The 26,797-nt window shown below is 40.1% G+C and overlaps 1 protein-coding gene across 1 annotated transcript; it reads right to left on the reverse strand.

The window, feature by feature from the left end:
- MYOM3 (myomesin 3) lies at positions 1-26,557 on the reverse strand. Its single transcript, XM_031595140.2, has 36 exons — positions 26,422-26,557; positions 26,188-26,262; positions 25,358-25,517; positions 24,950-25,107; positions 23,756-23,851; positions 22,990-23,078; positions 18,930-18,974; positions 18,575-18,715; positions 17,857-18,018; positions 17,442-17,583; positions 17,152-17,351; positions 16,762-16,815; positions 16,250-16,377; positions 15,481-15,664; positions 14,447-14,621; positions 13,704-13,825; positions 12,760-12,947; positions 12,457-12,583; positions 11,827-12,005; positions 11,641-11,755; positions 11,007-11,163; positions 10,717-10,826; positions 10,192-10,236; positions 9,924-10,060; positions 8,682-8,826; positions 7,321-7,380; positions 6,905-6,972; positions 6,511-6,621; positions 6,053-6,140; positions 5,372-5,410; positions 4,735-4,840; positions 3,656-3,819; positions 3,320-3,356; positions 3,191-3,213; positions 3,050-3,105; positions 1-2,541 (listed from the first exon to the last, which is right to left on the reverse strand). The coding sequence occupies exons 1-36, from the start codon at positions 26,526-26,528 to the stop codon at positions 2,242-2,244; spliced, it is 4,293 nt and encodes a 1,430-aa protein (XP_031451000.2). The 5' UTR covers positions 26,529-26,557; the 3' UTR covers positions 1-2,241.
- Between the last annotated feature and the right edge of the window lie 240 nt (positions 26,558-26,797).

Below are 26,797 nucleotides of genomic sequence, written 5' to 3' on the forward strand. Positions count from 1 at the left end.
TTGTGGCTTTTTTTTTTTTTTTTCCAATAGGCACCGTACACACGAACATTAAAGGTAAAATTAAATATGAAACATTACTTGGAGACTGAAATTAAATAAGTAAATGGAGTGCATTAATTATTTTTCTTCTCGCCAGTTACACCAAGAATTCCTCACTCAGAGATAGTAAGTGATATTCCTTGTTGTTCATGCAAGAATGATTGTTGATTTTGGAAGACGTTGCACTAGATTATGTATCTTGCAGTTATATTGCTTAATTCAAATAGAGCCTATATCCCAGGGGTTGCTGACCTTCCTAAGTTAACTTTTATTACTCCATACCAATCAGTAATTCTTCTATTTAAAAAGAAAAAACAATGCTGAACTTTTTCCTACAATTTCACAGTTATTTTTAGTATGTAATTTTAAAGAAAATGCAGACAGAGAGCTAGATGCTTGAAGTGGAGGAAACGTTCATGTTAAAGCATATTTCTCTTCTGGTTTTTATTAGCAGGGAGCATGCAAGGCTCTGGGCTGAGAAAATTTGTACTGTAGTTCTAATTAATCAACCTTATGGTTTCAAGACAACATTTCGTTTATACATACTGTCATCTGTTTTGTTGTTTGTGTTTTCAGAATCCTACCACAGAGCCAGTTTGACAGAAGAATTTTTTTTTTTTAATTCATATGCATAAACAAATCTCTTCCTCCTAGCAGTGTTCAGACCAGAATAGTTAGCGGGAAGTCGACATGTAGCTCGCTTCTCATGACTCTGGGAAATTCCTTATTACTGCAAGCTATCCCTGTACCAGCAAGTGTAACTTATATTTTCTTGAAGGACTGCTCAGGTATGTATCCTAGTCTCTGGCTTTAAAAAAAAAAAACAACCTCATTATTTGTGTAAAATAGTCCTAGCAACTTGCTGTAGTTAACCATGCTTGGGCAGGATTTGGACAAGGTGAGCTCCATAAGTCCTTTCCAAACTGAGTAGTACTGTGAAATCAAAAAGTTAGATAAAGCTTTTCTGGTAATCTTTTCATTGTCCTCTAAAGAGCACTGTTGTCTTTGGGAAGCTAAACTTGACACTAAGAAACCAAAAAAGAAATGCCACACACTTGAGATGGAATTCACATGTCTATAATGTTTACAGAGCTACTTCACAGTACCAACCTAAATGCTTTCCTTTATTAGTTTTTTAGTCTGAATATATATATTCTACATCAAGATGCACAATTTTGTAATTTCATTTCTATAGAATAATTGTTGTCTAAGTGGCAGGGATGATGTCCTGGTACTGGATAACACTGTACGTGTGCATGGTGTGTAGCTCACATGGCTGTAAAGCCTGGGTGCTTATACTGGACTTATTCTAGGACATGATTATCTGCCTTATCAAAGAGTAATATGAACAGTGCCTTCCATCTCTGTGGACTTTCCCTCTGCCCTCTTGTGTAACAATTACAGCATGTCAGGCTAGAGGGAAGCTGTCCACATTCCTCTGCAAAACTCCAAGCCTTGGGAGTGTCACTGCCTTGTTTTCTTCCCATTCGATTCATGTTTGTGAAGGTCAACACTTCACAGTCCCAGTTCACGTGGTACTTAGAAAACTTCTGACTAATTTCAAAATGAATGTACTTGACAACAATGGTAAGGTGTCACTCTTTGTAAGTTTAATAACATAGACGTTATCTTGTAGCTGAGAAAAGCTTACAAGTAACATACCAGAATTTAGTACAGAAAAACCCTATGCTATTAGCTTGGTTGTACGTGAACCCCCTGGTATTTCCTACACAGCATGTTTTTACAGGGAAGCAGTTTCTCTGTAAAGAGAGCATGTGAGTGTACATGCGCACACATACACTTACAGAATCACAGAATGGCAGGGTTGGAAAGGACCTCAAGGATCATGAATCTCCAACCCCCTGCAGGGGGGCCCCCAACATTCAGGGCCATCAACCTCCCCTTATTTAATACTAGACTAGGCTGTCCAGGGCCCCATCCAATCTGGCCTTGAACACCTCTAGGGATGGGGCATCCACAACCTCTCTGGGCAGCCTGTTCCAGCACCTCACCACTCTCATGGTAAAAAACTTGAGAATTACTTACAAATGAGAACTGTTTTCTAGCAACCAAGAAGTGAAAATACTGCAACATTACTGAAACAAAGATAAAGGAATGAGCCTAAATTTTAGGGTGGAGACATTCAAATGAAACCAAAGGGGTTAAATTCCTTTTAAATTCACTGACATATAGTTGCCTGGTTCATTTAGGCTTTCTTGTTATGGTCTCACTCGGGACTTCCTTTTCTTCCGTTCCTATGGGTATCTCTCCACGCTTATAGACACTGACAGTAACCTGCCCTGTTTCAGAGCCATATTTGTTTTTAACATAGATGCTGTATTTTCCTGTGTCTTCATTGCAGACTTTCTCTATCGTAATTGTGACAACTGTCCCTTTCACATCCATTCTGTAACGATCTTTAAAGATGATAATTTTCTCATTTTTGAACCAAGTGATTTCTGGGTAAGGATCTCCAGAGATACAGCAAGTTAAACACAGGGTCTGTTATAAAAGAAATAGTAGAGATAGATTATGAAGACACAAATGAGCAAGGAAATTCAGGTGATGTGATATGTTAATAATTAAAAAAAAAAAATCAAGATCAGTAAAAATCCACAGGAGTTTCTTATCCATAATCGCTCTGTTCTGAACAGATTAACTTCATCAAACAGCACACACACTTATCTTAGATCTGTTTCTTAAAATGAGTGACAGTTCCTGAAAGGTGTGTGTTATTTGATTATTCTTGTAACTTTACAGTTCATTGAACAGGCTGTTTAATCGTGGATCCATGGAAATAGCAGTCCTCAGTTTAGTGTTATTAATAATTTCTTGTAGCTTCTGTGGAACTAGAAAATTCTTACAATAGTGACTTTGAATCACTTCCACATCCTTGGTAATAAAATGCCAGAAATGACAGCGAGCATTTAGAACTGAGAGCGTTCTCCCCAGCAGTCATTTACCTACATCTGTGCAAGGCCCAGTTATCCAAGCGATTACTCAATATTACCTTATCCTCCATGATGGTGGCTACATCTGGCAGACCTTGAACAACTCTGGCGCGACCTGGGAATGAGCAAATATGACCTCTTAGTTTTACTTATTAATGTACCACTTGGTTTTGTTTGGCAGAAGAAATTCATTTACTTACACTTTTCTGCTATTGCTGCTTCTCTGAAAGAGACAAAGACAAAATTATAATGATTTGTTAGGTATTGTACCAAATACAACACTCAAAATAAATATTTTTACAGCTCAATTGATCTAGGTGGGAACTTACTTTAGCCTTCTGTGCTCAGCCAGGGCATCTTCAAAGGCTGCAAGAAATGAAATTTTAGGTTTTAGGGAATGTTGCTGTTTATTTCTTTTGACATAGTACTCAGCAGTGCTCCTTAAAGGCTTCAGTCCTTTCCACTGATCCCTTCTCCTCCCATTGTCTTCCCTTTGGCTTTGTTGGGCACTTGACTGTCCTTAACCCAGTTTAGTAGCATGCTGTCACAGAACCATAGCTCCGGCTCAAATGAAAGAGAAGAATTGCTGCCAGAGATCTGAAGGAATCTTGGAAAGCAGCTCAGGGAGATCTAATTCCTGTGATGCAGTTGTTGATTCAGCTTACCTTGCCCAGACAAGTCGGTTGACAGCTTGTGAGAGTCATTCCCATCAAATAACTCCAGGATGTATTTTCCTTTGTCTGTATCTGTTGGATTCAGTATGTGGAGCCAGATCTGATTCATTGTGCTCCCAGCTTTCAGTTTGTCACGAATTTCCAGTCGCTTCTCCCTAAATAAACAAATTATTTAATTTCAATACAGTTTAGCAGACCTGTGTGCTTTGTTAGATCTCTACCTGTTAGAAGAACAGAGTTGGAGTCAGGACCTTGGCCATCATTTTGTAAAGGGTTACGTAGTCAGTCACTTGAATATCTCACTGGGCATCCATGCTTTCAGATAGTTTGCTAAAGCTCTCAGGTTCTACAAAATACCTCATAGTTTTTATTTGGGAGATTAAATAAAATTAGACATCGTATAACATTGGCACAGACTGCCAGGGAGGTGGTGGAGTCACCGTCCCTGGAGGCGTTTAGGAGTAGATGTAGTGCTTAAGGACATGAGCAGTGTTGACAGTAGGTGGACATTTGGACTGGATTATCTTAGAAATCTTTTCCAACTCTAACGATCCTATGATATGCATTTAGTCCTTAAACATCATTAAAACTGGCCTCCTTCTGTGTGTCTGTAGGATGTGCGTAATAAAACAATATTTCTATTTTACCAAGTTGTTATGAGACTAAATGAGCTCACGTTTGGGAAGAGTCTTGTAACATTTGGGAGCTGTGTTATTCAGAGTGGGGCAACATAGTGGTTTGTGGAAGCATAAAAATAGTAGAAATAAAGAGTTTGAAACAAGAAAATAACTGCTTCCTTTCCTGTTTGTAACCAAAGTTACTATTCCAGTTAAGATGACCAGTTATTTGTATCTCAGCACCACCAGAATATTTGTAACATGATTGTTCATTTTGGAATTCCCAGACACGTTTCAGGATTCATACAGAATCATGGTTTTCAGCTCTGACTGACAAATCTCCCACTGCCTTAAAAAACTATGGTCTGAGGCCTAGCATACCCGGTTCTTGTGATAAACAATTTCAAGTAACAGTATCCCCAGAACCCTTCCCAGTGCCTTTAGGGGACTCACTTGTGAAACCAGGTTGTTTTCATGTAGTCTGTGTAGTACTTCACGTCTGTGTAGATTTTGATGCCTTCGTCAGTAGGCTGAATTTTCAGAGGTGTAGCAGAAAGAGCTGATGGTATAATTAAAAGACTGGAATTGTTTTTGGATTCCCTCTTCATCTGCACAATCTTACATGTTATGCAAAGAAAATCCCAGGCAACCTATTGATGTTTATCTCTGGAGAATGCGACTGGTTGAATGTTGGATGGTATTGTATCTCTGGAAGGCTCCTCTTTTAGCCAACAGAGAGCAGAAAAATGACATCATCTCTTCTGGAGACCTATAACAGGCATCTCACAGACAGAAGTAGTATAAGTTGCCCAAATTCACATAGCAAATGATGTGACAAGAAGTCTGCTGGCACATGCAGGTCACAGAAATAATTTGTAAGTGCATAGGGTTTTGTGTCCCTGGACACATTTACTGACCACCCTTCTTGACAGTTTAAAAGTGCTTCTACTGCCAAATATTAAAAGGGCAGTACTGTACTTGAGACCAACCTCTAGATCCAGGGCAGCTCCTGTGCTGTTTGCTCTGATCCTGGCGCTCCCCCTCCTCCCCCCCTTCCCCTGCTGTTATTACCTAGGAGAAAAGGACATACCACTGATCCTACACAGCTCCTTGAGGAGGTCTTCAAAGGCTGCAAAGATATAATGACATCTAAGTATTTATAAATACAGTGTTAAGCAAATCACATCTGATCTGCCAACTACATTTTCTTATGTGTATAATGTATCAGTTATTCATTATCTTTTTCTGCTGTAAATCTTACTGGATATGGAAATTTTTGCCATTGATTTATTTATTTTTAGATACTGATCATTTCTTACTACATTTAGATGTTCCTGTCTTCATTAACACTCAGTTTGTAATTAAGGCAGGAAGCTGAAATAACATAGCATTTCTTTTGTGCGTTGTGTTGTCTTTAATTGATATTCTGCGGTTGTGGTTCAGTTGTGAATTTTGATTCACTGATGGAGTTGCAGAACGGAAACAGAATTTTGTTTTCTTGGTGGTTTGGACTGGCTGAACTTCCAGGGCTGAGAATTTGTTTGTGGATTATCAAATGAATTCTGGCATGGACAGATAAAGAGAATAGGGATTGTATACAAAGCCCTCTGAAAACATACTCTGTTCATTGGGCTTTGTATAACTTTTGAAGAGTAAGATTTTTTTTTTTTTAACAGATTATTTTATGACCCCAGTCTGACATGAAATGCTTTTGATTTTCTAATTGATCACCATGTATGCATATACATATATAAAAACTAAGTTCTCCTACCTCCTTTTGTGAGATCAAGTTGGGTGTAGTCCTCTCCTCGGTCATCTGAAACAACTGCTTTGTATTGACCCTCATCTGCTTTGGTTATCTGGCAAATATATATGCAAATATATAACGTTAAACTAAAAATACATAAATAATTACAACCCCCCAACAGAATTTTTACATGCCATTGAAACAGGACACAAGAAGGGCAGGGAGCCGAGGTTTGCTTTCTTCTTCCAGTTTGTCTCCAGAACAGGCAACATGTCATGATCAGAAAACCTGAAGAGCCCACACTTTCCTTTTTAGCCCCTGTTAAAAGCATTCCTAATTCATCAGGCTATAACATTAATTCTTCTTTCATTTAGTTGGCACCACCCAAAACACATACAGACTGTTAATCATGAGGTCAATGATTATTTTTTGCAAGTTAGTGTGGTCACCAAAGCCACCAAATTGTTTTTTCTGTTTTTCACCTTTTTAATATGGAGAGTTCCTATCCCAGTCTGTGGGTCAAACACACCACCTGTTCGGGCTTTCTTATTGAAGAACCACTGGAAGTTGGTGTCCTTTCTCAGATTTGTTGCCTGTTTAAGTCAAAATTTAGAAGTCAGGGTCCCAAAAGCATTTGACTTTATCAATGCAGAGATGTTCTTCTAATGTGAAGCATCACAGCAGTCCTATAGGACTGTAGCATACTGTGAGCTTTCCTCTTTGTTAAAAAGTCTGTTCAAGCTCTGCTGTCTCTTACCTTTCATCAGTCTGCAAATAACCATTTGAATGAGCGTTGTTCATTCCCAGACCTTAAAATGCACATCTAAAATGTAATGCTGAAGAAATTCAGACTTGAAGTTGCATTGATGTACATACCTTGCAGGTAAGGAGTACTTCACAGTTCTCAGTAACCTTCCATTTCAAATTCTCTACAAAATACGGACCTATAAAAGAAAATAGGTATCTTGCTGAGCAGCTCCACAGCTCAAGAATGATCTGCTGGGATGCCTCCATCTCCTGGTGAGCCCCAGCAGCGCTGCCCAGAAGGGGCAGTCATGCACCAGACACACAGTTTATATCACACAGTTATTGCTGGCTTTGTGATGTCCTAAGGCAACAGATCTTGTATTCACTGAGGAATCAGATCTTAAAGTGTCAGTGAACTAATCAACATAAATAATACACTTAGTAAAGATGATACAAGCATTTAGAGCATTTGATGAAATGCCTTTGCTCAGGTTTTGCCATCCTTTTGGCATGGTTCTGGTAAGTCATTAATCTGCTTATCTTACCCTGCTTTTTCTTCCATTCCCTTTGCTTTGCATCAGCTTCCTTCGCAACTTTAGCAAAACCTGTAGGAGCAATAATCAAAGTCAAAAAAAAACCAAAAAACACAGTTTCTTCATATAATGCTGTAGAGATAGTGGTTACAGAAGGCTCTCTCTTAAAAGCTGTAACATATGCTTATAAGGTATTTCTAATGCCCCACTGAAAACCTTAAGCGGATTAGTACCACCATTTTTGATTATACTGGATACACAGTATGTAGTATTACTGTCATGAAAATAGAAGTGTCATTGAAGACATGAACGTTATGCATTTAGGAAATGAAACAGGAGCTTGGCCTTGCAAAAACACAGGCTGGAAACCCTGAAAATAAAATGTTTTAAAAGTAAGAAACACAAAATAGGGTAGAGAGCATAAACTTTATCTCAGTTTTAAATAACTGTTTCTTCTTCATCATCAATAAAGAAAAATGATCACTGACAGTTTACCAAGTCAAACTCATTTTATATTCTGAAATTACCACATACCAAATTTCACTATAAAGGCACTTTATTATTCTCCCCACTGCTTTTAGAGAGAGTCCAGTAATGTGACATTAACTTCTGTTCACAGAACACGGAAGCTTTGGAAGGTCACTTGAAATGGTCAAACTGTTCACAGGAACTGAAAATGGTGATAGGCATTGTATGGGGAAGTATTTTAGTGCTAAACTTCTTGCTTTCTAATTTTAAACAGTTAAAGAGCCTCTCTGTAGTAGCACATACACCCTGTGTATTTCACCCAGTGTGATTTACGTTAGCCTTTCCATGTTGCTTGGACTCATCTTCCAGTAAAATCGACATTGGTCTCCTTACTGCATTCAGTTTGATGCAATTAATCAGCTGTTAAATACTCTGAATTTTCAACCTGATCCTGTATGCATTTATCTCAGCACAAATCATAATCCTTGTCATTCAGTACTGCCAAGATACAGAGTGTTCAACACAGCAAGATGATATGCGAAACATTTGGAAACAGCAACTAAAGATTCCATTGGATGTTTTCCTCCACCAGATCTTTTCTATTATCAGAGACCCTATTTATAATATCAGGATTTCCAATTTATATTAAGAGGAATTCAGATTTATTTCTTACATGAATCATGGACTTAGTGGGCAGTATTGGTGGAAACTGTACGGTTCGACTAGATGATCTTAGAAGTCTTTGTCAACATTAATGATTCTGTGACTTTAAATGTGTGCTAAAATTTGTTCTCCACATTCTCAGTGTGTCAGTGTAACTGTCAGAAGTCCCTGGAGTCCTTACACACCTAGAAAAATTTCTACTCAGCGTGACAGTCTGTATTTGATATTGAATTTTCACTTACTTTCATCCAGAAGAACAAGGGTGAATTGATTTTTAGCTTTTCCGTCCTGCAGCTGGGCTGTGTACACTCCTTTATCATCATCACAGAAGTTCTGGATTATCAGTTCAACCAGACCTTTTCCTTTGACAAAATTTATTTTATGTGTCTGCATAAAATAAAGCAAATATAATAAATTCAATAGTTTTTTCAAGACTAGATTCTGGCACTGGGTCTTCTACAACACTCAGATATAAAGTTGCCTTTATCCTTCTGTGTGTGCGTGTCCTTACCCATTTCCCTCATCTCAAAGGTACAAAGAACCAATGCATTCTGATATTCTGTATCCTGAGATTCACCTGTTATTTGTTTATGTGGTTGGGTATAATAGAACTGCACAGAGCAAAACTTTCCTCCAGGACAGTTTCTGTTACAGCCATGTAACACAATGTCGCCTTTCTTGTGGTGTCTTACAGACTTCTCAGGTTACCAGGATCTCAGTGATTTTTAGTATAATGAAAGCGGTGCACGTAATTACATATCTGGGGCATGTAATTGCATGTTTGAGCAATGATAAGTAATATTGCCACCCTCTGACACCATGCAAGCACTACTGAATCCCTTATACACACACCCCGAAACCTGCCAGATGCTCACATGCAAATACAATCATTATGCCTTACTGCCTTGTTTGCTTTAGGCACATACTATCATTACAAAGAGCTTGGAAAACACTTTATAATCATGCATTTCTGTGTCAGTTCACCAGTGCAGAAAATACAGTTCTAACAATGGACAAGGTCTACAGAAGGTTTACTACATACTGCTTTAAAAAGAGAAAAATAACATCAACAACAAAAGTCAACAACAACAACGCAATGAAATTCTGAAATTCTTTGCACACTCCGATACCTTTTTAATCCCTGCTTTTTATTTGCTTGGTAGTTGTTGGGTTTTTTCTCCCCTATTTTTAACTGGTTTTTTTTTTTTTCCTCCCCCCCCCCAATTTCCTTTCGTTTTCCCCTTCCTCTTTCCCTTCTGCTTTCCCTTCTCTATTTTTGGCCTGATGTTAGATCTGGACAGCTTGAGAATCAGACAGTTGGCTGTCTGTTTATGAACAGTGTGAAACCAAGCCCCAGACCCTCCCAAAGACACACAAATCAAACCATCTGATGAAAATTTAGAAAATATGGTATGTGCCCAGTTGGTCTGTATCCCTGTTCAGGAAGGGAAAAGTTAGTCAGAATTAAAAGTACCAGAACATACTGGAGTGCTTGTAAGCTCCTTCTCATTGAAGATTAAATGCAGCTCTGCATTTGGTGACAGCTTTTCAACCTCCAACCACAGCCGCACTTCTCCTTTCTCCAGAACATCAACATTCCATCCAGATATCAGCTTTATTACTGGAAAACAAAGAGAACTGCCAACAGAAATTCGTATGTAAGCCACAGAATTTGGCTGAGCCCAAACCGTGCCAGTGTTTCCCTTTCAAAATCTGTATGTCTGGAAGTGGCTTATTACTCATCCAACTTACATGGGTTCCTGATTTCATGGCTACGTTTCAGTAACTTGTCCAGATCTGAAATACAAAAAATAACAAGTTGTTTAGATTAGTACAATTAGACCAAAGGAAAATAATATAGCAATTGGATTTAACTTTTCAGTAAGCCTTATTTATGTCAAGGAGACAAGTACAAAGCATTACAAACTGGGAGGACTAGAGAAGGTGGTGGAGATAACTTAGTTCTGTCTGAAGAGAACATTGGTTGTATCAATTCAAGAAATACAGTAGAGAAGTTTTAGATAATTACAACTGTGTGTGTGAAATCTGAAATCTAATGGAAAAAATGACTTCTCTAGATCATCGTAATTTTTCTTAGGAGCCTGAAAACGAAACTGTCCTTTGTCTGTCAGGGAATGAGAAACATCTTTCCAATGACACAACTACCATTAAGTGACATCAGCCACCGTTCTTCTGGGAGAAGCTTTCGTTTAAACATCTAATATTAGAAAATTATGGCACATTAGATTTTAGTGCTTGTTAATTATAAGTTCTTACCTTCTTGTGTTAAAGTGCAGCTGGCAGAGATATCATCATCTACGTCTGTGACCTCCACTGAATATATTCCCAGATCCTTTTCTGATGGATCTTTCAATATAAGCTTAGATCTTAGAAATAAAGGTAATAATAAATATTATTTTTCATTCAAAAATTACGTTGGTGATTTTTTTTATTAAAAGAATACAACACATTTGATTCATCTGCAACATCAAATATAGTACTTTCAATCGTTTGTACTGGACACTGAAGAGCAAGTGTACATTTCTCTCTGCACATTATCTACTCACTTATTGCCTTTCTCTTCTGTCTCAACTCTGTCAGCATCTGGTGGTCCTTCATAGTCCTTTGACCAGATAAATTCAGAGGAATCATTCTTTTCAGGAGCTTCAAAAGCCATATAAATGAACCCTTCTTCATCCACTCCGAGTTCAATTTCATTTGTGCCTGAATGATAGAATGAAAGAAAAAAAGCAAACTAAAATATTACTTACGAAGATCAGGTTAGCTAATCTTCTCAGGTTGGATATGAGGAAGAATTTCTTCTCCTAAAGATGATGCACTGGCACAGGTTGCCTAGGAAGTGGTGGGGTCACCATCCCTGGTGGTGTTTAAGGGAAGGGTGGATGTGGTGCTTACGGATGTGGTTTAGTCAGCAATATTGGTGGCAGGTGGACAGTTGGATTGGATGATCTTAGAAGTTTACACAACCTTAATGACTCTATGATTCTGGATATTGGATGTTAAAGCCAGAACATACAGCTAGAGTAAATTTACTTGGGCAGATTGATTTACTAAACTTTATTTTGACTGGGTTTTTTTCTTGCCATGGAATGTGTAGCAAATATTTAATGAAGTAGGGTTCTTTTTATAGGAATCAACATAACATGTACAGACACAGCAATTCATCACTCAGTTTCATACCTGGCTTGCTTTTAGCCACCACAGGATCTGAGGCAAGTGAAGGGGGTCCAATTCCAGCCTTGTTCAGTGCTCTTACTCGGAAAATAAAGCATTTCCCTGTGTCTAGATCTGAAACCTACAGGAACCAGTGACAGGAATTAATAAGTGTTACAAAGGAATGCTTGGATACTGAGTGCATCTACTGACCTTCATGTGAGTGGTGGCTGTGGGCTGCTTGTTTATTTGCTTCCATTCCTCTGTCCCTTCTTCACACATGTCTACATAATACCCTGTAACTGGACCTGTGCCTGTGTACAGTGGTGCTTGCCAGTGCAGCATCAGGGAGGAGTCTCTCACTTCAGTGAACTTCACATCATAAGGAGGACCTGTTCAAGGAAGAGTGTGCTGTCAAGCTATGGCATTAAAAGATTGACACATTGTTCAAGTTTGAAATCAGAAAGCAGAGTTTTATGATAAGATGTGAACAGTGGGTCCAGAAGCAATGCTTTCCATGTGAACTAACTGTAGAGATAGGTTCTAGGAAAAAAATGCACATGTGATTTAATGTTATTAGCTTTGGTATAATAATGTTAAGATATTAGAGCTATATATATATATATATTTTAAACAATGCTATTAAAAATACCTCGATTCCTTATCAGTGAAATGTGGAAACAGAACCCTATGTCCCTAGAAATGTTTGTGCGCATTTGTATACTGGGACCACATCTTACACGGACCTATAATCTTGAGAAGTCCCTCGGAGTTACTGAAAAGTGAGAAGAGAACTAGTATATGTGGAAGTGCTTTTCTGCCTGTTCATTTTGCAAGAGGTACCTGGTTCTGACATTGTCCATTCCTCACATCTGAACAAGTCACTGGGTTCAGATACTTCCCCAACACCTGCCATGTTCATTGCACATGCACGGAATTCATACAGATGGCCTTCTTCGAGGTTGCTAACCTTTGGGTTCAGAAAAGCAGAGAAAATATTAGCACAGCCTTGCATGGTGGTAATCTTATGAGAGTACGAAGAAAGTTCTGGACTGGAGAAAGTAGAAGAAAGCACCTTATCCCAATTTATAGCCATGGTTCCCACACATAAAGAAGGACAGCACTGATTGTATCAGAAATTAATACCGTGTAAACTCGTTGAGGAATCGGCTGAATATTGACTTCATGCCAATCTAGCTCAGATGCATCATGCTGATCCAGGAAATAACCCAGAATCTTTGTTCCTCCTTTACGCTTCGGGGGTTTCCAGCCAATGGTCATGTTGGCCTTCCCACAGCTCAGCAGAACAAACCCACGTGGTGCCGATGGGCGAGCTGTGCAGCAAAGGGAGAGACAAAAGGCAGCACTGTTCAGTGCAGGTTTGGAAAGGGTGGATGTAGTACTTAGAAAGTGGTTAAGTGGGTAATACTTGTGGTAGGTGGATGGTTGGACTGGATGATCTTAGAGTTCTTTTCCAATATTAATGATTCTATGATCTAGGGATTAGGGAAAGGGGGGTACATGTTGGACAAACCAGGTTGGAGAAATGTGTCACATCTGATGTGATTCTGTTTATGTCAAGATCTCATAGTATCACTTCTGCTGTGTAGAAGCGTTTGGGTGGGACCAGATTCTTGTTAAGACATCACAAGAAAAATCACGGACAGGCTTCAGGGCATTTCATGCATGTTGCCTTATAGTTTGCTGGATAGAAAAGATGGGAGCAGTGGGTTGATATAACAGCAACCACTGAGGGTTGGCCACTGACTTACGTGGTGGGGACATCTTCACAAGTTCTCTAGGATAATTCACATTGCTGATTTCAAGGTACCAGGATAACAGTACATTTGAAGATTATAACTTCTACCAGTGACAAATGAGTACTAAAAGTATAACACATTGCTGAATCAAAATGCTAATTAACATGCCCACTCTTGACAAGCATAAATGACAACAGAAGCAAGGGGATACAAGAAAATCAGTTCCCTGTTGCTTTGCTTATCTGCTCAGTATTATTACCGTGATGTGCAATAATATCTGTGCACGACAGATATATCTCAGAGGGATTTACATGCACATCTGTTACTTACCTATTGCTGGTCTTACAGTGATAGGGTCTGTTTCTGGAGAGCTTTCGCTCAATCCTGCCTCACTGACAGATTTCACACAAAAGACATACTCCTTTCCAGCCTTCAGCCCAGGGACAGTAAACCTAGGAGAAAAAGTTACTGTGTTTGTGTTGATCGTTCAAAAAACAGGTGAAAGGTCTTTTGACTAGATGGCAATATATTTTGATAAGAAACTGCTCCTTGCAAAATCCTTATTGGCCATTACAAATTAAAGCGTCACATAAAATATTTACTGATAGGTCAGACAATTAGTATAGATCAGATACCAAGGTGTCACACTGCTGCCTGGCACTGCCAGTACAATAAATATGACTTTTAATGGACTTTCCAGTTGACGTGTGACTCTCACAACTAGGACAGATTTTCTAAATACTCTGTGTGTGACACCAACATACTCTGCTGGAAAGCAAACAAAGTAATGGAATGTGGTTCTACCAGTCATGCCACAAAGTCTATCTTCTGCAGACTGGGAGTCTATGATGATACACACAGACATTGCTGTCAGTCCAGCTTTCGACACAGAAGTGCGACTGGGCACTTTGGCTGATGAGCAGTGCTTAATGATAAAAGATGATATGGTATTGCATGCATGCCTGTGTGTGCAGTGAAGGAAGTTCTTTTTTTAACTGAAACATGACTCTGGCCATAAAGAGAAGAATCCAAGCTTGCATCCTATCTCAATGGAGTACAATAGCTGCACGCACTCATTACACATCACAGGCTTGTTGTTGACAGTTTGCCATTCTTCTGTCCCAGTCTCCCGACAATATATGTAGTAGCCCAGAGGTTCCAGACCATCCTTTAATTTATCCCACTGCAAAACAACAGATGTTTTGGTGTCTCTGAAAGCTAGAACCTGAGACGGTGGTGGTAAAGGAGCTGCAAAAGAAAAAAGTAAAAACAGAAAAATACTAGTTTATTTAGAAGAATATGTAAATTCAGATGTGCTTATTAAATGAGTTCACTGATTTATTCAACTTTCCCAGAGCTTTGTTTACAAATTAGAGAAAATCACCATGAACACTGTCCCTGTCTGTTCATATTTGGGTTTGCTCCTCATACTCCTTCCCTGCCAGCCCATTGGTTCCTGCAGTTACACCCATGTAACCTTCTCTGAATTAAAGGAGAAACAGGACTCATATTGACTCATGTGACTCCTCTGTGAAATGGGACCTGCTTCACTCTTGAGAAACAAAGGACAGTATTAATGAACACTAGGGCAGCTTTAGTGTGAGAATATGAAATAGTAAGAGAAACAGCTACTCCTCTCTGCCTAATAGAGGCATGGACATGAGCTTTTGCATCTCTGACTGTTGTCTCGTCAGTCCTGGGAAGAAACCAAAACAAATCAGCCCTCTAAGCACTGCTCTTTATCTGAAGGCCCTAGAAAATGGCTTCTTCCGCAATCACAGTTGTCAGTGTTGGAAGGAATCCTACATGTAACCAAGTGCTGGAAACACGCTTAGATTAAATACAGGATTCCATTGTCCCTTACTTAATTAAATGTAATTCACCTACTGTGGCTTGGTTAGATTTATACTGCATTGACCAACTGCAAAGTAATTAAAGGAGGATTTAAGGCTTTAAGAGGCTTCCTGATATCAAAGCAACGGCTGTGTAACAAAATAACATGAAGTTTAAAGGAGGTGGGGTAGGGACAGGGAGGAATCCACACATTAGTTTTGTAGCACATCTCCTTTTCCATCATTAGTGTAGTGCATAGCAGTGAAATAATTACCCAGTTTTGCTCCAGCAGTGATGGGTTCGCTGGGCAGGGATGGCTCACTGACTCCATACTTGTTAACAGACCGTACTCGGAAACGGTATGGTTTTCCTTTAATGAGATCAAAGAGTGCAAATCTTGGGGAATTAACTGGCATATCCAGATTAACCATTTGCCAGGAGTTGCTGCCCACAAGCAACTGTAAGGAAAAAGGTGATGATTTACAATTCACAAAAGCTTAAAACTCCTGACAGACAACAGAGTCAGTCTTCCTTGGAAAGTGTATATCTATTTTTTTATTAAAAAGTGTAAGTGATTAATTTTTTTTGTTGACGTATGTTATCTTTTCTTCCTTGGAAACAGAAGGTTCCTTTGCAGCAGGAAGAGCACAGCAAATGGGAAATCAGTACCTGATAAGTTGGTAGGAGGTACTAATTAACCAGCAAAAGGATTAAAGGGGAATTGAAAAGCAAACTACTGTGCAGTTCTTCACAGCCTTCCACACCTGGGAGGCCCATGGGGCAGAAACAGTCTTCCTGTTAACGCTCTTCTACCATTCTGTGGATTACATTTTAGTAACTGAGACTTTGTTTGTTTGTTTTTTAAGAGCAAGGCTTGCCCCATCTTAAGAGTGGTGACAGCTTATTTCCACTGTCCACTCTAAACAGCCACCAGCAATTAATTGCATTCAATAATTATTCCTGTGCTTTAGGCCATGTGAGAAATAAATACTCCTGTCCAGGAGTAGCAGCAGTTTCCTTTCTGTGTGATGTTATTTTCTTACCTTTTCCACATAATATTGCAATGGTTCTCTGCCTCTTGGATCTGGTTCATCCCAGGCCAAAGCCACATAATCTTCTCTGACCTCACTTGCGTGAACATTGGTGGGTGGCAGGGGAATCTTAATGTGCCCTATGGGAAGTCAGAACCAGATATGCTTTAGAATCATACAATCATTCGAGTTGGAGGGGATCCTCAAAGGCCATCTGATCCCACCCTGCAATGAACAAGGACACCCACAGCTTCATCAGTGCTCAGCGCCTGATCCAGCCTTCAGATATAACGTAGAAGAAAAATCAACATTATTTTAAAACAGATTACGTTCTCCTGGTGTAAAATAAGATCCTTCACTATAAAGGAGGAGACTTAAATATTTTGGGGACAGGAAAACAAAGATTTTTACAAAAGTTTGTACTATTTATGATAGTTTCTGATCCTTGTGCAGCTTACAAGTAGGCTTTCTCCTTGTTCTCTAAGTCAGCTCTATGGGAATGGCTCAGTATAGATTGAGCTTACCTTCTAGGTCATCCTTGAAGATTTCTATCATCCTGCCTTCATCATATGGAATAACTGTAATATCAAACAGAACAGTGTTATCCAGCAGGAGATACAGAGTTGTATCAGAATGCTTGGAGATCGTTGAAAAAATAGAGATCAGAACTGTGTAATATAATTATATGCATAACTATGTATGTTTCATCACATATTCAGTGACATTACATACCTGTAGTGTTTTGATGTTTTCTGTTCCAGAGTAGTACTGAGGTGGGCTTAGTGAATGAACAGCACAGCAGTGTGCTGCATTGGTGTTTTTAACAATGAGGAGAATCTGGACAAACTGCATTCATCTGTACTGCAGCCTCACATTGTACTGAAGGAACAAACTTTCCTGCTTTTAGTACATACCTGTCACTCTCTTGCCCTTGCTGGGGTCATATGTTATAACTGGATCACTGGTTTTTGAAGGATGACTGATCCCCGCTTTATTGACAGCCTTCACTCGGAACTGATACGCCTGTCCTTCAGCAAGGCCCAGCACAGGGTATCTGCAAGTTTTCACAGGCTTTTCATTGCACGGGACCCAGTTCTCTGACCCAGCAGTACACCTGAAATGGAATGTATCCCATGGAGTTCCTTTGTGGTTTTCCCACAACACAATCATGATGTTTCTTTCTCTAACAGATAGAAGTACAGACCTTTCAATAAGATATCCAAGGATTGGGCTTCCTCCATTATCACTGGGTGCTATCCAAGAAAGAATCAAGCAGTCTTTATTTATGTCGTGGCACTTCACATTGAGAGGGGATCCAGGTGCACCGGCTGATTCTGCTGCAGCATCTGCAGGAACACCAAGCTATTGTGGTTAAGTCTTTCTCCTCTGTACCAAAACTTTGACTCAGTAACTTAATTTTAAGTGTGTCTCAGCAATACAATCATATTTTTACATCTTAATCACAATCGAATGTAGGACTTGGACATTCTGTTAATTGTAACAAAAGTAAAGCACAAAACTGGGGGCAAACTTTCTTTAGGATGAGGCAGTGAATTCCTTTATGCCAAAGCGTTAGGAGAGAAGCTTTTGTTCTAAGTAGGACATAATCCTGTTATTACCTCGAACAAACACATAAGTGGTTTGCTCTTTGCATCCACCCAGTGAGGGGACACGGATTGTGTAGAATCCCTCATCTTCTTTGTAAGCACATGGCACTCTTAGAGAAGCTTCCTGGTCTTGATACTTCAGTTCAAGATGTTCTGAGTTCTGCAGCAACTCACCTATAAAGCATGAAAAGGGTAAAGGAGATCCACCTGAACTGGTGGAATGAGGATCGATGTATTTCCAAATGAAAAAATAAAAATACAACCAACCAGAAGCACCAAAACCCCAAAGCCACCAAAAGCAGAGAAACAAAACCAACACAGCAAGATAAGGGATCAGCAAGATAAGATACCTCACAGTTATACTCATGGACTCTGATCCTATTTTATTGCCATCCCTCTGTGTTCTCTTCACACACAAAGAACAGATAAAAAAAAAACAACACCAATCCCTGTCCTGGAGAGCAATCCGAGCAATAAAGGGTAATTAAATTAGTGAGTCAAAGTTACTCCTCACAGCAGGGAACAGGATGCTCTGAATTCTGCCAGATATTTTAGCAGTTCTACATGAGGATACAAATAATAACATCTCTATCTTGAGAAGAGCTGAGAGCAGCTCATGAATCCCTAATTCTAATCTCCTATAAGCATTAGATTACAGCTATAAAACCAAATGGTGTAGTCATATATGTATATGTATCTATGTGTATAAGTGTAGCTACTGCATACAAACCATCTCTGAACCAGGTAATGTTTCGTTGGTGTTCAAGTAAATCAGAAGTGAAGTAACAGGAGAGGGTGAAAGGCTCCTTTTCTTTTGAAAATAGTGGTTTCAGCAAGGAGGCAAAGTCCGCCTCTCTGGCAAGAAGGGATCCTATGAAACAAAAATGAAATGCAGCATGAGAGAGACGTCCCAGAGACCTCTAGCTTGTATCATACTTTTTCTCATATATTTAGAGAGTAGCTGAGCCTTGTGCTTTTCCCATGCAGGCAGGCTTACAGGAAAAGTTAGAGCTCAGAAAAGAAGAATTCCATTGCTTCAGGTGGCAGAAAAATCAAAGAAATAACAATAACCGACATTTACTTACTCCTGTATATTTCTGAATCAAACCCCGACTCCTTTCCGTAATATTCTACAAGACAAGAAGGAAATGCTTTTAGGAAATCTCATTCCAGTGTTTATCTTCCCCTCAAATATGTACAGTGACACTCCGCAAACTGCTCTTGTCTCTCAAAGCCACTCTTAGTGTGACCTTCAAAGTGTCATCATGCAGTAAAACATCAATTTGCTTAATGACACAAAGCTCATTCCTCATCTAGAGGACAGCGAGTCTCCCACAGAATTCCTCTTTCAGCAGCTGTGGTTCTTTGGAGGCGTTGCCCGCACCACCCAATGTTGCCCCAAGAGCTGTTGGTATCACAGCACAAAATGAGATGCTTTGGAGCTGGAGTCTAAGAATCAGTGCACTGAAACAGGATGAAAGCAAGATGCTCTCTTACCTCTAAGCCCCAAGAAATGCCCATAAAATAAGATAGTTTTTTCATTTTGGCAATATCAAAGCTCACTCATAAGCACAAGACAAGTATTGCCTGTAAACAGCTGAAACGGAAAGAAATGGAAAAGATGAGAGGGGAAGCACAGCCTCACCCTGGGTCCTGTGAGACCCTCCGTGATGTCTTAAGGCACAGCGAGTTATGCTGCAAGAATCATAGAATCTTTAAGGTTGGAAGAGACCTCTAAGATTACCTAGTCCAACCATCCACCTACCAGCAATATTGCTCTCTAAACAATGTCCCTACGTATTACTTTCATTCTTTCCTTAAACACCTCCAGGATCTGTGACCCCTCCACCGCCTAGGCAGCCTGTGCCAATGCATCACCATACTTTCTGAGAATAATTTGTTCCCAGTATCCAACCTGAACCTCCCTTGGCACAACTTCAGGCCATCACCTCTCTCATCCAAATTATCAATATAGATATTAAACAGGGCTGGCCCCCAAACCATCCCCTGGGGAACACTACTCATATGACTCATTGCCAGCCAATTCCATTCATCACCACTCTCTGGACCTGGCTCTCCAACCAACTCTACCCAGCAAAGAGTGAATCACTAAGCTCAGAGACCCTCACCCATGGCACCAAGGGCATTCCAGACAGCGTGGGGCTGGGAGAAGAGGTGCAATCAACTTGTCTGCAAGATAAGGAATGTTTCCAGTGGAGGAAGGATTAATGCCTTGGTATAGTCTCTATTTTCAGAAGGTTAAACACAAATAGCAAAAAGAAGAATCATATTACTAATATTAGACAGGGAGGGTCAAGGGAAAAGGAAAAAAGTGTGGACCTCTTACCCACAATCACAAGGAACAACACTTGCAAACTGTTCAGAATGCAAAACTCAAGGAAGAAGAGTTTAGTCAGGTTCTTAGCAATGAAAAGAGCAGTCCCATCTAAGGACTTCTGGAATAGCCCATGGCCCTCATTCTGTCATCATGCCTGCTCTGATGTTAACATAGTACAAGAACACATATAGAAGCATTGCACACACGGTAACATTTTTGTACATCATTGTTGGGGTAAAGGCACATGAGGAATCTGGGAAAGCTTAGAAATAGAGATTTTCTGGGCTGGTATACACCTACTTTTAGAATTGGTGAGTGTGTGCTATGTATTTCCAGAATTTTGAGGAACACAGAATATAGGATTTGAAAGATATTATAAACAACACACTTTCAGCAAAACTCTCAAGTTGCATTCTTCTGTTTGTATATTCATCTCCAAATGGTATTCAGTAGTGATCAAAATATATCATTCAAAGAGTAAGGATGATGATAACATAACCCATGACAGAGCAAAAAACATATTAAATCATCATCAACTGTGAACTCAGTTGTATAATCAATGAATATACAGATGTTATAATTAAGAAACACACAAGAAAGTTAGACTATTAGACTAAACTTTCACTCACACTAAAGAAGAATGGATGGAAAGCTTACTGTTATCCTGAGCTTGCTAAGAAGACTCCAAAAGGAGCAATCTCCAAAAGAGATCCTTGCCCCGTGGCAGTCAGCTCTTAAATGGGGTCTAGGAGAGGTGGAGCCAGGCTCCAGCCCTTCCAGTAGCACAGGAGAATTGTCTTCACCTGTGCTCCCAGAGATGACTCATTGCTCGCCTCAGGTGGTCCATCAGAGATTCAGGCTGTGATTCAGCAGTTCTCATACATCAGTATACTATGTAAATCCAAGATGCTGTCTAAACCAAATATACTATCTAAGTCGAAACAGAGCTCTTCTTTCTAAAGAAATAACAGTTCAAGCCAGCAAGTCGTTCAGCCAGAGACACCTATCACTTCATGTCCTGTGAGATCTCCCAAGCAAACTTGGTCACCTCCTGCTCATCTGTTACCATTTAAATTGCTCCCTGGACTCTCACTGAAAGCATTCAGCTGCTATTCTGCAGGTCTAGACTACTCAGGCTTTTAGATACAAAATTATGAACTATATATGTTCATATACGTATATAGGAAATACGAACAGCCAAATTATGATTCTGTGAGATTACATGGCACATTTCTTAAAGCATGATATAATTTCCCTTTTCAGGCAGTTTACTTCCTTCACCACATTTGAGTTTGGCTTGCACCAGACCCCAAGAGTCTGTGCCAGTTACTGTATTTGCTCTTGGTTACTAATGTGAGAGAGGAATATGGTATTCTGTGCAGTACTGCACTAAGAGAGCCCGATGAAAACCAATTGTTCACCAATTTCTTGCTTAACTTTAGAAATAAACCAGACTCCTAGAAGTGCTATTCTATATGTTGTGTGTGTTTGTCTGTTTTATATCAGTCCAGATATATCCAAGTATCTAAATTTAGTACAATTTCAGTGCAGTGATAGGACAGCTGTGTCCATATGCAATCCAGAAGATTTTGCCTGACTCCAGAAGTGACAGAAGGGCCATTATATCTGCTATTGCACATTGGTTGGCAATAGCTAAATAGTATTTCATGCAGTTGTGCTTTCCCCTCTCTAATGAATGAGAGGTGTTTTCATATTAGCAGAGTGCTCACTTCTTTCTATTTTAATTTTTTTAATTATTATTTTTTTTTCCAGGGTGCTTGTATGGTTTTTAATGATATAATATTTAGTACCGAAAATATTTGAAAGAATCGCAAGAATATGAAAATTTTAAAAGCAAAGGAACATGAGGGCATTGAGTGCACCCTCAGTAAGTTTGCAGATGACACCAAGTTGGCTGGAAGTGTCGATCTGCCTGGGGGTAGCGAGGCCCTACAGAGAGATCTGGACAGGCTGGAGAGCTGGGCTGAAGCCAATGGGATGAGGTTTAATAAGACCAAATGCCGGGTCCTACACTTTGGCCACAGCAACCCCAAGCAACGCTACAGGCTTGGGGTGGAATGGCTTGAAGACTGTGTAGAGGAAATGGACCTGGAGGTGTTGGTTGACGCTCGGCTAAACATGAGCCAGCAGTGTGCCCGGGTGGCCAAGAAGGCCAATGGCATTCTGGCTTGTATCAGAAGCAGTGTGACCAGCAGGAGTAGGGAAGTAATTGTTCCCCTGTACTCAGCTCTGGTGAGGCCGCACCTTGAGTATTGTGTCCAGTTCTGGGCCCCTCACTGCAAGAAAGACATTGAGGCCCTGGAGCGTGTTCAAAGAAGGGCAACAAAGCTGGTGAGGGGTCTGGAGCACAGGCCTTATGAGGAGCGGCTGAGGGAGCTGGGATTGTTCAGTCTGGAGAAGAGGAGGCTCAGGGGAGACCTTATTGCTCTCTATAACTACCTGAAGGGAGGTTGTAGCGAGCTGGGGGTCGGCCTCTTCTCTCGTGTAACTGGTGATAGGACTAGAGGGAATGGTTTCAAGCTTCGCCAGGGAAGATTCAGGCTGGATATTAGGAAATACTACTTCTCTGAAAGGGTGGTCAGGCACTGGAATGGGCTGCCCAGGGAGGTGGTGGAGTCACCGACCCTGGAGGTGTTCAAAGAACGTTTGGATGTTGTGTTGAGGGATATGGTTTAATGAGAACCATTGGTGACAGGTGGATGGTTGGACTGGATGATCTTATAGGTCGTTTCCAACCTTAGTGATTCTGTGATTCTGTGATTCTGTGATTCTGTGATTCTACTTACTCCTGACAAGAACTGTAGCAAACGAGTAAGCCTTGCCGTACTGATTCTCAATTACAACACTGTATTCAGCAGAATCTTCCATGGAGCATCTGGAAAAAAAAAAAAATTCCCATTCTTTTTAGGTTTCAGTCATTATACTTTACAGGACAAATTCAGAGAGGTTGCCTTTAATCCCTAGATTTAGAAGCAGACTTTTTTTTTTTTTTTTTTCCACTGAGAAGCTGCTTTTCCTGTTGGTTGGAAGAATTTCTTAGGGGTCAGCTCTTTTATCTTGTTGCATATGTAATAAGCAAGCAGAGACCCATCAAACACCAGATTCCAGTGAAGATATGCAGGAGTATTTGTCACATGCATAGCTCACAGGGTTGCTGAACTACCATAATTGTAATAATGTTGATCAGTCCCAAATCACACCGGTACACCTTTCTTTGTGAATTGCTCTTAATGGGCATGGCATTATCCTGAATGACAAAGTTTTGGCCATGACAAAAAAAAAAAACAAAAAAAAAAACAACAAAAAAAAAAACAGAAGTAAAAATTAATGAGGCTGTAAGATTTTGGTAATAACAAATATTTAACATTATGAACTGTTGAGATTGTTTACTAATGGCAAAGGCTCAGCCCAAACACAACACAGTGATGCCAAGCTGGGTCAGATTCCACAACAGCTCTCTTTTTTTCTAGCATACAGAAAGTGTTTGTTTCAGGAGAGTGAGTCTTATTCAAGTAAAATAAACCTCCTCCAAGACAAGAGCATACACTTTACCTGCTGATGCGCAAGGTCAACATTCCAAACTTGTTTTTGATCTTGTATTTTCCTGCTGGGGCTAAACGGAGGTCAATGGGGTCTCCATTTTTATACCTAGTTGAACACACAGGTGACATGAGAAAGGGATGAAGAGACTGACTGATGCGATTAACACTTCCTTTTAAAGCTAGCAATGTCTAACACCACAGAGACGAAGAAGAAGAGTAGAAGCTGGTCACATCTCTCTTTTACTGTTTTCATCCCAAATCAACTTGGAACAGTCTTGCAGCTAACCTAGAATCCACCATAACTTTACATGTATTTCTTCTCTAGAGCTGTTTGGAAACTGCCTGTAGGCTGTTCCGCACTGGTTTGTTGCTTCCTCCTCTCATGCTCTTTGCTTTGCAGATCATTTGAGGGAGTCTGAGGCAATGTCTCTTGCTTCCTTTTGTTAACTGGAGATGTGTGGGAGGTTCTTATTCTCTTTGTTCTTTGAATAATTCATTCAAATCATAAAATCATTAGGGTCAGAAAAGATCTCTAAGATCATCTAGTCCAACCATCCACCTATCACCAATATTGCCCACTAAGCCATATCCCTAAATACTACATCCATCCTTTTCTTAAAAGCCTCCAGGGACAGTGACCCCACCAACTCTCTGGACAGCCTGTGCCAATGCTTCACCACTCTTTCTGAGAAGAAATTCTTCCTAATATCCAGCCTGAACTTCCCCTGGTATAACTTAAGGTCATTCCCTCTTGTCCTCCTCATCAGGAGTTCTGACAGTACCGGCATTATCTGCCTGCAAAGTCATTAATAATTCAAATGTTTGCATACTTAGAACTTTTCATGGGAGGAATGGTCAATGATGTCAATGGTTCTTTCTGTCCCTTGATTATTAATAGCAAATGTAGCACTTAAATCCTGAGATTGCCCACAGGACAGAGTATATAGCACGAAGGGAGGCACGGAGATCAACATGTCTGTCCTATCTCAAAGGAGCCCCATAAGACTGTCCACTGTCTTCAGGACCCACTGAGTATTTCACATCATCACTAGTCCTAATAGTGGAATTGGGAAACTCTGTGATCTGTTAAGCTCTCCCTTTCTTCTGCCAGGACACAGATGTTACTGCTCTGGTTGCCTCCTGACTTGCACACAGACTTTTTAGCCATGCTGGCAGCATGAGCTATTGGCATCGACTGACATACCAGGTCACCTGTGGCAGTGGGGAAGCCAGGACTGTACATGTCAGTGTCACTTCCATCCTCTCCCAGACAGCGTGTACTCTGAGGGGGATCCAGAACATAGGTGCTCGACCCGAACACTGCTCAATGTATTCCTTCTCTCTGCGTGCCTTTTCTACAGCCTGTGACAAGGACAGACTAAATAAAGGCAATGGAAAGAGACTGTTTTCCAGTTACACAAGTTCTCTTACATAAGGGACATGTGTGATAATGCTGCAGGGGCAGAGATGCAAGGGCTTGTCCTTATTGCTGACAGTACTGAGGTGGTCCCATCACCTGATTAGGTTTGGTATCCTCTCCTGAATGATAGTTAGTCTTGGAAATTATAACCCTGTAGGCATTTCTGCTATCGGTAGAGATATCTGATCTGACCTTCCTCCGAAGCACTCTCCGGTCGGCTCTCACACGCAGCAGTCTGCAGTTCTTAACAACCTCCTCTTCCAACTTTTCCATCTCATTCCCAAAACAAACTCTCTTCTGCCCCCTCTGCTCAAGCTCTAAGATGGCAGCTTCTCTTCTTAGCTTGTAATTCCTGCAACAGAGGATGTCAAAAGCTGACAAAAGTTAGGCTCTTTTATTTTGATCTTTTTGTTTTGTTGTTTTATAGAAAACAATAAAATATTTTTTATTAAATCCAAGCAAGTGTCAAGGATAGAAATATCAATTTGAATGTCATATGTAGTATGAAGTCAGGCAATTGTGCCTTACAGAAACCTACACTGCTTCCATGAGTTATAATGCTTTAATGGCACATAAAGGGGATCTGCTATTAATCATATCTAATCACATATGGAGAGCTGGCAGAAGAGCTAAAGAGAGGAGAGGTGCTGCTAACTGCTTGTGTTGTTCAGCCATTGCAGAAGGATGGACAGCAGGACCAGTGCCAAGATTTTTTACAAAAGAGGAGGGAGTTCCATCTGTTAACATTATTTGTTAATTTGAATCTGTATTTTCCATTTATTCCCATGAAATACGGTTTCTCTTAATCTCTGCTTGTGAGAAGGGTAATGTTACTCAGCACTACAGGAACCAAGGGAATATAATTTAGTTTCCTGCATTTTCAGACAGTGTTTTTCAAAGAAAAACCTCTTGATTGAACCTGGTCTTTTTGCTTCCAATGAAATGAGTTGGAACCTGTGATCCCCATAGAAAGGTGATACTGGACACAATGCTTGTTTTTGTTATAGTGATTTTTGACTTACTGTGGTGTTTCAGAGGTCAAGGCAAGGGCAGCTGCTATGGATAACTCCGAAAGGCTGAAAGTTTCTTCTTCCTCGCTTCAAGAGATAGATGCACATAAAAAGAATCCAGATAATTGCCCATAATTTCAGAAATTAAACATTCAACAAAGCTGTTTGTTTCAAAACTGAGTGCAATGCTTCAGAAAGCCCCTGTGTACCTGATTTACTCAGACCATCCCTAACTCTGTGCCTTACCTGGTTTTGAACCTTTTCTTTCTAGTCGTGGAGGTCATTTGCAACCTCTGCTGCCTCTCCTCCTTTTGTTCCTCCTCTCTATGGTGGAAGAATGTTTGAGTTCCCATGCTGTGAAGTCAGAGGCAAACTTTCTTGCTGGAATGGAATAAAACATAAAGTGACTTTCAAACAAGGCAGCTGAACAAAGTGCCCTTCGGTTAACATTATGACCTTACTTTTCTTTGACGTTCAAATGCTGTGAATTAAAGTTCATATAATACCGTCTTCTGTCATTTGAACTAAGAAAGAGATGTTTTGTGACCCATCAGCAGAAAGTGGACTCAGTCAAATAAGTTAATAAGTTTTTAAAGGTGGCTGAAGTTTAAACAGAAGAGTA

Source organism: Phasianus colchicus, chromosome 24 (assembly GCF_987193195.1).
Source record: "Phasianus colchicus chromosome 24, bPhaCol1.hap1.1, whole genome shotgun sequence".
NCBI lineage: Eukaryota > Metazoa > Chordata > Aves > Galliformes > Phasianidae > Phasianus > Phasianus colchicus.